Here is an 11,646-nt window from a genome sequence, read left to right as displayed (position 1 = left end):
CACTCTCGGCGGAGTGGTCGCATTCACACGGCTGTGCAGCATTCAAGATGGCCCGGCTTCCTCTACTTTTCATTGGCTGGATTACGGTTTCTGAGGAGGCGGAACTTAGATTTGATGGACAGCTTTCTTGGTTAATGGGCGAAGGGCAGGGGCCAATGAAGCTCGGGAACCGAAGAACCACCCCCAGGGCCTGGGCGGGCGCTTATTCTGGGGCGGGGTGGAGCCGAGCCGGAAGCGGGAGGGGAGAGTGAAACAGGAAAAGAAGGGAAGAAGGAAGAAGAGGGAAGAGGAGAGGGAGGAGGGAGGTGGCGGCGCCGTGGCGGGGGAGCAGGAGCAGGAGGGGGATGGAGAGGAGAAGGCTCCTGGGTGGCCTGGCGCTCCTGCTCCTCCAGGCGCTGCCCAGGCCCCTGTCAGCCAGGGCCGAACCCCCGCAGGTAAGGGGCAGGGGCCCGGGCCCGGCTGGGGGCCTGGGGGTCGTCGAGGCCTGGCTGGAGGGGCTGCGGCCGTGTCGCTCCCTGCCCGAGGGCCGTGGGGGTGTCGCTGCCGAGAGCTGAGGGCCCCGCGGGGCGCCCGTGGCGCGGGCAGGGTCTGGGGGCCGTCGGGGGCCCCTGAGGGACACCTGTGACGGCTCCGGCATCAGGGAGGGAGAAGCACGGGCCCAGCGAGTGAGGGGCCTCTGAGGCGCCAGGCAGGTCAGGTGGTCCGGGGTGACCGGCCTGGGTAGGGGTCGAGTTGGGGCATTGGGGTGTATTCGTGTCCCCGTGTGGAGCAGGTTCCCAGGCTCTGGGGCTGTGCTGGTCGAGGTGCGTGGTTTACTGAACTGGGCTGAGGAGATGTTTATTTCGGGCTGGGCGGGGGCGGGCGCGGGGAAGTTCTGAGGGCATCTTGCCCCCCCCCCACCCCCCACCCCCTTCAGTGGTATTGGGGGCAGGGCCCTTGGACGGCAGGTGTGATGAAGTAGCCGGGAGCTCTCAGGAGGTGGGCAGCTTGCTCTCGCTTTGGGCCGGCCGGCCTGGGAGAACCAGTCACTGAGGCTGGTCTAGGCCCCCTCAGGGTTTTTGAGCAAAGGGTGGTGCTGATGTTAATATGGGCAATGAGAGGAGCACCCCAGCTTTTCTTGCTGGGTGGCTTACTTTTTATCCAGACAGAGAAGATGGCTTGCGCTGATTCCAGCTTCTGCTGGCATTTCGAAACCCTAATGGGAGCACATTGCTCCTGGTGCCAAGTTGGGTGGGGTGCAATAGGGGGAATCACCCCTCCTTCCCTTGCATTTGGCAGGGCTTTACCATTCTATTTTCTTCACTTTCCATTCCCTTCCCTGTCTTTTCAGAAAGGCGTGCACATGCACACACAAAGTGTGGCATGATGGCAGAGTCTGTACAGTGTTGCACTTGAACTTTGTGTTGTGAGCAGAAGCAGAGTGCCAGCAAAAGTACTTATCTTTATCCCTAGGAGTTTGAGCTGAGTTTTCACATATGCGTCTTGTTTTGTCTGTTTCTTCTATTTAAAAAAAGTAATGTTTAAAATAAGATGAAGTGCATATAACAAAATTAACCATTTTAATGTGAACAAGCCAATGGCCTTCAGTACATTCACAACATTGTGCAACCACCACCAGTATCTAGTTCCAAAACATTTTCATCACCCCAAAAGGAAATCAGGTACCCATTAAGCAGTTACTCTGTTCCCGCTCCCTTCCCCCAGTCCTTGGCCATCACCCATTTGCTTTCTCTCTTTATGGAGACACCTACTCATAATATTTCATATAAATGATGTCCTGCAATATGTGACCTTTTTATGTCTGGCTTCCCTCAACATAATAGTTTCAAGGTTCATCTGTAGCATGTACCAGTACTTCATTCCTTTTTATAGCTCACTAATATTCCAGTGTATGACTGTGCCATAATCTGTTTATTCGCTTAGCTGTTGAAGTATCCTCTGTCCACCCCTCCCGGCATATATTTTTGCATATTAAAAATAACGTGAAAGGAATAGAGGTTTATTTCTAACCCAGTATATTCCCTTTGCTAGGAGTGGGACCCTTCAGTGGGGTTCTTTAAAAACTTTCTTTGTTCTTTAGAAAATTTATAGCCCTCACCACTGGTAAAGTTAAGAAGTATCCATGTTGACAGAACAAAATATAGAACTAACAGTTGCTTTTTCTTTGCACCTGTCTCTACCTGCAAGGATCTGTAAAAGGCTGTCCCCAGTAACCAATAAATGACATTGTTCCAGGGTTGATCAGGAAATATCGGAGCCTTTGAAGGTGGACACGCTTTCTGAGGCAGGAGCTGTGGTGCCCTGGGCCTGAGGACTGCTTCACCTGGATGGAGAGCAATGGTGGGCTTCCATGTAATGGTGGGACCTAGATCTCCTTCATTAGCAGGAGCAAGGATGGGAAGTGGAGGTTCCTATTAGGTTATGGAAGCCTGGGAGGTAGCAAGAAGATGTGGGAGGGGAATCTTCAATATCATGCCCGAATTGCAGTTTGTCAGTCATAGGCTGTTTTCTTATCATTTCTCTGGCACTTCCACTACTTATTTTGGGAACAAGGTGGCTTTTGTACTTTGTTCCCTTTGGATAGATACTATTATAGAGCAGTTAAAGTTCCTACAGGGAAGGGAAAGTTTTGTAAGGAGTATCTCCATCTTCCTCACTGTGCCTCCCCATTCCTCCCACATTCCCACCTCTACCTCATACCCCTATAGAAATTAGTAAAGAAAAAAAAAATCAGAGACCATTTGGGCATAGAACATACTTCAGGTATTCACTGTCCTTATTTCAACAAGTGACTTCCAGCTCACTCTGAATTGAAGGTGTGTTGTACTCATTCCCTCCTGAAAATGGTATGGGCACCTCATTGCATTTTTCCCCCGTGAACTGGCTCTATCAAAGACAATATTTTTTAATATATGCATTTAATATAATAAATATTTGGTATTAGGCAGCTTGCTTTCCTGGTTTTCAGCTCTGCATTGGAACAGTAATTTATTGTTATCCTGCCCCACCTGTCATTGGAACTTGAACTCCTCTATAGGTCACTGCTAACTCAGATGGGACTCCTGAATCCATAAAGAATAACTAAATAGTAGTGTCTCCAAATGATAAGTCTTTGTTCTGGCATTTGTCTCTTCCAGTTAAGTGATGATTGAGATAGAGTTTCTTTCTGTTGTTGGTTAGATTCAACCAGAAAAGTCTGTTACTTAAAGTTTTACTGGAAGTGTCTTTTCCCATGAAGTGACCCAACCATAGTTTGGACACAAATGTTTTAGAGTCGCAGTCCTTACCTTTTCTTTGTCATGCTTAAAACTCTGACTTGGATGGGAGCCCTAGTTCCTGCTATTTTTTCCCCCACCATACCCCTCATTAGTATATCCCTTGCTGCTCCCCCGGTACCCTTTCTACCACTTTTACTCACTTCCATGACTCTAGTTTGCAACCCTATTTGGGTCATATGGTAACTTTACCTGTAACCTCTTGAGGAACTGCCTGACTTTTTCCAAACTGGTATCATACTAATTTTAATTAAGTTAGATAGCTGCATGTGACTGCTGACTAGCATGAAGTAAGGCAATTCTAATAGTTTTCCAGTATGTGGATAGCCTTGGGGCAGATACCTGAGTTTCAAATATGACTCTTCCATTTACTGGCCTTGAATAAGTTCCTTAACCTTTTGTACCTTAGTTTCTCCATCTATAAAATGGGAATAATAATGATCATATCTCTGCAGTTTGTCATGAGGTAAAAGACAATATATGTGAGGCTCTTGGAATGTATATAATGATTGGCCATCCTCAGAGTGCATTATGGGTGATGAATTAGTGCCAACTCCCAAACTAAGTTCAGAAATTGAGATTTTGGGAGTTTGGAATTGAGTTTCTTGATTCTGTTTTTATCTGAGTTTAGGTTTGTCATTGCAAATTTTTAGCTATATAGGTAACTTTTCATGGTGAGTGTGTGTAGAATAGTGGTTCTAAATTGGGAGCCATTTTGCCCCTTCCAGAGGACATTTTTCAGTGTTTAGAAACATTTTTGCTTGTCACAACTTAGGGGTGCTACTGGCATCTAGTGGATAAAGGCTAGGGATGCTGCTAACACCCTGTAGTGCTTAGGGTACTCTCCACGCAAAGAGTTGTCTAGTCCAAAACATCAGTACTGTTGAGGTGGAGAGACCCTGGTGTAGCGGTGCCTACCGTCCCCTTGCCAGCTCTGGCTCGTCATCTTCAGTTTGAGGTTAGCTTCCTATGAAGGGGGAAACACAGCAGTGTTCTGAAGTGTATGAAGTAACATCTAATAACAACTTTTAAGTGGGATAGTTTAAAGCTTTATTTTCCCGAATCTTGATTACTCTTCGATTTGTTGACATATGTTACCAATTGCCTCTGCTTTGTCAGCCAACATCAAACATTTTGAAAACAAAAAACCCCACGTATGTTAGTCTGTGGTTCAGTAAGCAGGTGAGCCGCCCTTTTTTACCCAATCTTGAACTTTCTTTCCTCTTGCTTTGGTTTGCCCTTGTGGTTTCATTTTAAGAACATGTTTGTTTTCGACCTAGTGAAAGCCTGATGGCCAGTTACTTTCTTTTCTCAGTGTCCTCCGTGGTCCTATAACCACTCAGAACTGAGTCATGTTCTTAGAGCTTTTTCCTTTTCCCATTCCAAGTCTTTGATCTGCTCTCAATTTTTTATGAATGTTATTTTGTTCATACTCAACCTGCAGAACCATTAGGTATTCTCAGGTTTGCCATGAGGGAAGCTGACTGTCTTGGGCTTCAGGTGACTGTGGACCTCAGGCGAGCCCTCTCTTTCAGGCCCCAGGATGCAACTCATCTGTGAGTGTTGGGCACTATCAGCTTACTCTATGCTGTGGGTATGTATCTTAGATGGCTTTGGATTCAGAATTCCTGCCTTAAGTTGTTAGGGCTAATGCTCAAGGGACCGACAGGATCCAGGTGGTACAATGACATAGATTTCATTCCTTACTCTACAAGCCCAGCTGGGGACCACTTATCCCACAGTAACTGCACAGACAGTGAGATCAGCCATTCAGTGACAGGAACAGTGACAGCAGATCTTGGTGACTTGTCTACTTGGTGGCATACCACCAACAGTCTGAGGTTGGGCCCTGGGCACCTCCCTTTTGGACCGTTCCTTGCAGGTCCACTAGATGGAGCAAAGTCTGGCCAAAAACTTGCCTGCAAAGTGGAAACCACAAAGAAATACAAATAAATCCAAAACTTTTCCTTACCTGGGAGGTAAGGAAAGGGCAAACAAATCTCATCCCGTTCAATTCTGTGCCATGTTGATACAATCTTGGGTTTTCCCAGTGGGAGTTAAAGTAGGTCATCCTTGCCAATTTGTAGATGACCAGTCTCACATGGACTGGGGTTTTGGGGTACTCTTACTCAGCTACATTCTCATGGCTTTGATTTACTTTTGGTTTTCATCTTTGCACACTTTGTGGGAAAACAGATGAGTTGTGTATCTTAAGTTCCCGATAACCATCATCCTGAGTGTGCCTCTGCTAAGTGTTGATCTCAGGTGTTTTAAAGAATTTCATTTAAACTGTTTTGGAAGAGGGCCTCCCTGGTGGCGCAAGGGGTTAAGATGCAACCTATGAAGCTGTGCGCAGCCACTGCAGCATGAGTTCGATCCCCGACCAGGGAGATACCCACATGACGCAGCAGGCCTCTCCTGACTTACCTGCTGCTCCCCTCAGCAGTGTATTTCACTCAGTCTGCCTGTTCGTTTCTGACTCTGTCTCTGGTGAATCCTCTCACCCTCCACATCTCTGGCCTGTACCCTGGTTCTTGTATGCATAAATAAATCAATCTTTAAAAAAAAAAAAAACTGTTTTGGAAGAGGTAAAAGTGAATGTAAGACGTGGGAAGAATATTTGTGGTTTGGAAGGGTGGGTCGGGTTAAAGTTATAAAAACGTGTATTTTGATTTTTAAATATCAAACAAGACCAATCTTATGTTGTAACACTTATTTCACATTCTTGCAGATCAGAGCATGGGTTCATGGAGAAAATATTCATGCTTTTGAAAACTCTATGTACTGTTCTTTTTTTTTTTTTTTTTTAAGATTTATTTATTTATTTATACAAGCACTGGGTACAGTCAGAAGCGCGGGAGGGTGAGAGAATTCACCAGAGCCAGAGCAGGGAGCAGAGCAGGCAGAAGGACCGAAGTACACTGCTGAGGGGAGCAGCGAGCAGCCAGGGATTGAACCGGCGCTACAGAGGCTTCGGGCAGCTTCGCAACCCAGCGCTCAACCGCTGCGCCACTGGGGAGGCCCTGTTCTTTTGTTCTTAAGTTATCTTCCTCTAGAATCCCACTTGGCAGTCTCACTTCAGTTATGTTAAAAACCAGGCAAACACAGAAACAGTAACCCCACCCCCCCAACTTAGTTTATTGATCAGATCTAACAATTTGTTCCCTCTTAGTGCTTTATTTGGGAGAGAAAGTTAATTTTTCACTTTCTACACTGGGATGTTAGAGCATTGTAGCTATTTGGGACTTGGATATAGTTTAGCTGTGTGAGAGGTTCATCTACTATACTTCTTTCTTCTTGGATCTTTTGTCTTGAAATATGCAAATACCCTTGCTACATTTTTGGGGGTGGGGTGAAGTAGGGGAGATGAGGTAGAAAATCTGAACCTGTGTAAGGTGACACCGGGTCCATTCTATTTTCCTTCCTAAGACCTGATTGTTGTTTTGCTTGTGAACTTTTATCTCTTTAATTGGTTTTTAATTACACAAAAATAATACATATAATAATGGTAAATAATATAGAAATACAAAAATGCTTAAAAAGTTAAAGTTTGTGGGTTGGTGTGTTTTTGCTGATTTTTCTGCTTGTGCTACCCACTTACAAACATAGTAATAGAATTCATATCTTTATAAACAGTATTACATGTGAACAAATTTGTTAGTATGGATAGGGTTATCTTCTTTCATTTGTTTTTAAACAAAAATGGGGCAATTCATGTGTAGTATTTTTTTTTAAAGATTATTTATTTATGCAAGCACGGGGTACAGTCAGAAGCGCGGGAGAGTGAGAGAATTCACCAGAGCCAGAGCAGGGAGCAGAGCAGGCAGACTGATGAAATATACTGCTGAGGGGAGCAGTGGGCACCGCAGGAGAGGTCTGTGTGCCATGTGGGACCCTCGCTGGTGGCCGGGGATTGAACCCGCGCTGCAAAGGTTGCAGGCAGCTTCGCAGCCGAGCGCTCAACTGCTGCGCCACCGGGGAGGCCCAGTATTTTTTTTTTAAAGATTTATTTTATTTATGCATATAAGAGCTGTGGTGTAGGTCAGAGGTAGGGTAGGGAGAGTGAGGGGATTCACCAGAAGCAGAGTGGAGAGTAGAACAGGTGGATTGACTGAAATACTCTGCTGAGGGGAGCAGCAGGTGAGACAGGAGAGGTCTGCTTTGCCATGTGGGTTAGCTCCCTGGCCAGGGATAAAACTCATGCTGCAGTGTTCCCTGACTGACCCAAGATCTATTTCCAGTGGGGGAATTTAAGAATATATTTTGGTTACCTCCTCCTAGTATAAAAGGCATGTGAATCACTGTCTGTATTATCAGCCTTGGTTATCAGATGAAAGGTGTTTTCAAGCTATTTTTTCCTAATAATAAAGTATGAAATAATTTATTCTTAAAAGCGGACAAATACATGCTATTATTCTGGTTTGCGCATCATTTTACCTTCTTGAGTAAGGAAAAGAATGGGGGTTATTGCCAGCGAAAGAGTGTGGGTTGTCTGGGGTTTGGGAGTTGTGGTTCGTCGTCAGTTTTGACCACAGTGCTAGACCGCATGCAGATATGTCTGCTCGGGGCAGGCACACCATGTACTTGATGTACTGAGGTGAGGGGCTCCCTGGGGCCTCTTGATGCCTGTCCCCAACCTCCATTTGGCACTTCCTGTTCTGAGGTGAGGATGGTTTCTGAGGCTTTTTGTCTGTGTATTTGATTACAACAGCTTTATTGAAATATAGTTCACATACTATAAAAGTAACCCTTTTAAAGTGTACCATTCAGTGGTTTTTAGTGTATTCTCAAGGTTGGGCCACCATCATCACTATATAATTTCATTGTGGATTTGATTTACATTTCCCTAATAAGTGATGATGAACATTTTTCATGTCTGTTGAGTGTTTATCCTCTTTGAAAAAGTGTCTCTTCAGATCTGCCCCATTTTAAATTGAGTGGTTTGTTTTTAGGTTGTTAAATTTGATGGGTTCTTCTTGGATATTAACCACTTATTGGATGTGTTGTATGCAAATATCTTCTCCCATTCACTAGGCTGTCTTCTTATTTATTCTATGGATTTTTTTTTTCTTTGCTGTGCAAAAGTATTTAAATTTTATGTAGTGACAGTGCCTACTTTTGCTTTCATTTCCTTTACCCTTGAGAATATTTAACTTTTTTTGGAAACTACTAGACTGTTTTACAAAGTAGCTGGATCATTTTACATCCCCTCTGGCAGTGCATGAGGACTCCAGTTTCTCCATATTCTCACCAACACTTGCTATTATGTTTTTTTTATTATAACCAACCAGTGTGTGTTAAGTAGTTAGGACCTCATTGTGGTTTTAATTTGTGTTTCTCTAATAATTTGTGATGTCGAATATATCTTCGTGTTCTTACTGCCCACTTGTGTATCATCTTTGGAGAAATGACTCTTCGATCCTTTGGCCACCTTAAAGACGCTTGTCTGAGAGGAGGAGGGGGTCTTCCCATGGAACACCAGTGAAAGACTGCCCCGTAGAGATATATTTCAACTATATTGGACCTTTAAATATTCTGCCATTCTACCAACTATTCTCATGCCTCTGTATCAATTTCATAGCCACTCCTTACTTCTATTAGTGTTGCCCAGACACGACTCTCAGGCAGCCAGCTCTGCAGTAAAAGGCCATGTGGTCAAAGAAGTTTTTCTCTTGGAGATTCACGATGTATGTATTTTACAGTTAAGTCTCTGAGGAGCATCAGTTAATAAACCTATGAATCCCTTTTCAGGCATTTCACTTTTTCACAGATGATAAACCCCTGTGGTTTGCAAATATTTTCTCCTATTCTGTGGTTTTTGTTTCATTTTGTTTTTCACCTTTTTTTTTTAAAGATTTATTTATGCATACAAGAGCTGGGGTACAGGCCAGAGATAATGGGGGTAGGGGTGGGAGGGGGGAGGACGATTCACCAGAGACAGAGGGGGGGAACAGAACAGGCAGACTGACTGAAATACACTGCTGAGGGGAACAGCAGACGAGACAGAAGACATCTGCTTCGCCATGCGTGTTGTTCCGGGGATCCTGCATGAGCTGCAGAGGCTGTGGATTGCTTCATAGTGTGGCGCTTAACCCCTTGCACCACCAGGGAGGTCCCTTGTTTTTCACTTTCTTGATGGTGCCTTTGAAGCATGACTGTTTTGAATTTTGATAAACTCCATTTTGTCTTTCTTTTTTCTTTTGTCTCTTGTACCTTTGGTGTTCCTTAGTTATTTTAAGGGCTCTGTAAAGCTTAATATATTATTTTGGGTCAAGAATAAATATTATTTAGAATAGAATCTCTTAGGTTTTTTATTGTGCGAAGTTTAAAACCTACAAAAATATAGAGAATGGTGTAATTAGGCCCACGTATCCATCAGCCCACACCAGCAACTTATCATTAGACTATTCTTGTTTTGTCTCTTACCACTTTCATGTCCATTCATCTCTAGTGAAAATATTTTGAAGCAAATTGCAGACTTCATATCATTTCAATCATAAATGGTTCCGTTAGGATCTAAAAGCTTTCTCTTTCTTACTTGAACAGATCTGGTGGTGGAGTTTTAATAACGGCAAATACCCTCTTCCCTTGATGCTTTGTCATTTTGTTTCACACATATATTCTTGTCCAGCCTCTGTCCCAGTGTTTAAAGTGAAAGATTAACTTATGACTTTTGCCCTCAATTTCTAGTGTAGGAAGAGTTTTGGGGGAAAATCCTCCTGTTATCTGAGATTGCACAAATGTTCAGAGAAACCTGGGAAAATGAGGTAACCCCATCAGTGTATTTTCTCCTTTCAGCTCTCCAGGGGTGTAAGCTGTGTGTCTACACCCCAGGCCTGGCTTGACTGTGCCTGCCCTCGTGGTACAGTATTGGGGGTGTTCACAGCAGATAAGCAACATTGCTGAGGGAAAATGGAACATAGGGTTTGGAAACTGAAAGACCATGGAGAAGATTCTATGAACACATATTCTAAATGTAAGAGATTCAGGGTTGAACAGACTTCTTTACTGTGGGACTCTCAGAGTCTTAGCTGTAAAGCAGAGGTCTTGTGACTCTTCATGGGCCCCATTGCAGAAATGGTGGCCTTGGAGCAGTCTCTGGACAGTGCTGATAAAAATAGCCGTGGGGGTAGGGGAGGTAAGGAGTTGCCTCAGGGTCCTAAGAATAGGTGGTCGCGTGATAGACTCGTGTGTTGCAGAACCCTCACAGAGTCTAGTTTAATGAGAACCCTGACTGAGTCTAGTGAGACTCTTCCTGTGCAGTCTCCACTGTGGTTCCATGGGGAGTCCTCTCTCACTTCAGTCAGACGCTCTAGAACATACTCTTTTGAAAACTGTTTGGTGTTTGACTACTTTTCAAAATAGATGTTGAGTATTAAAAAAGAAAGAAACACAAGCACTAGTCCTAAGTCACTTCCCATTTTTGAGACCTTTGTTCTGTAAGTGGGATCGTGTGTGTTCCAAAATTTATCCCCCCACCAATCCTGTCACCAGCTGATATGAGGAACAACTAAAATGAATGTAAAAGCAGTTCATAAGCCTTGAATCTGCTGCAAAGATGATTGTTGATTGTATCTCACTGGTCAGCTCTAACTTTTCTGCAGTATTGAGCACACCTGGTCCAGAACTGAGCAAAGTGAAACTTTGGAACAGTGAGTATAAGTGCAAAGATATTGGCATCTGTTAATTTTTTTCAGGGAGTAAAAACTCTCCTTCTTGCTATTATGGGAGATGCTGTCTCAAAGGCACTTTCAGCTTTTCCTCCCTTAAGGCTTAGACCTATATAGTAGTGTCTCTGCCCACTTTTGCTTTGCTCTAGGGCTTTCTTTACGATTTGGACGCTGGGTCAAGATGTTTTTTAATAAACTTACTTTCTGCTGTCAGCCTGTACTGCCTATTCTCTGGCCTGAGGTTGGGCACATGGTATGACTATAGGATCAGCATCCCTGCCACTGGTATAATACCTTCTCCAGTTTCACCATTCTTAGTCATCATTTTACTTGAAACTCGTGTGTTGCAGAAATTTTCCCACTCCCTAATACTTATGGGAGGGGTTAATCATAATGCTTTCTTCTGGTATCTTTGACCATGAAATCTTGGCACTGGAGTATATGGTTACTGAATAGCCTAAGGAAGAAGGAGGTAATGATTTGATTTACATAAGATCCAGGAAATGAAGAAAGGTATGGTGCCAGGAGCTGTGTTTCCAAGTAGACTTCGTTAAGTTTCATTGTCCCTTATGCAAAAAAAAAAAAAAAAGGAAACTTCCAGGTGTTGCTAATAGAGTTATCTGGCAAATGGGAGATAAAACCTGGAGCAGTTTCATTCCATTTCCCATAATCGAAAAACTGTTGCTAGGAAAGGGGCGGGA

The 11,646-nt window shown here is 44.0% G+C and overlaps 1 protein-coding gene across 2 annotated transcripts in view; it reads left to right on the top strand.

The window, feature by feature from the left end:
* Nucleotides 1-225: 225 nt before the first annotated feature.
* Nucleotides 226-11,646, top strand: part of WBP1L (WW domain binding protein 1 like) — a 49,679-nt gene continuing 38,258 nt past the window's right edge. The window contains exons 1-2 of one of the 2 annotated variants that reach the window (XM_037497117.2): nucleotides 395-434; nucleotides 2,236-2,340. In XM_037497117.2, coding sequence (XP_037353014.1) covers nucleotides 2,338-2,340 — 3 coding nt within the window. In that variant the 5' untranslated portion in view covers nucleotides 395-434; nucleotides 2,236-2,337. Of the gene's footprint in view, nucleotides 435-2,235; nucleotides 2,341-11,646 lie in introns of both variants that reach the window. The other variant, XM_037497120.2, reaches the window with a different exon arrangement.

The sequence above is a fragment of the Talpa occidentalis genome, unplaced genomic scaffold (assembly GCF_014898055.3).
Source record: "Talpa occidentalis isolate TD23 unplaced genomic scaffold, MPIMG_talOcc4v2.1 talOcc4.8, whole genome shotgun sequence".
In the NCBI taxonomy this organism is placed as follows: Eukaryota; Metazoa; Chordata; class Mammalia; order Eulipotyphla; family Talpidae; genus Talpa; species Talpa occidentalis.
This window is presented reverse-complemented; position numbering and strand designations above follow the sequence as displayed.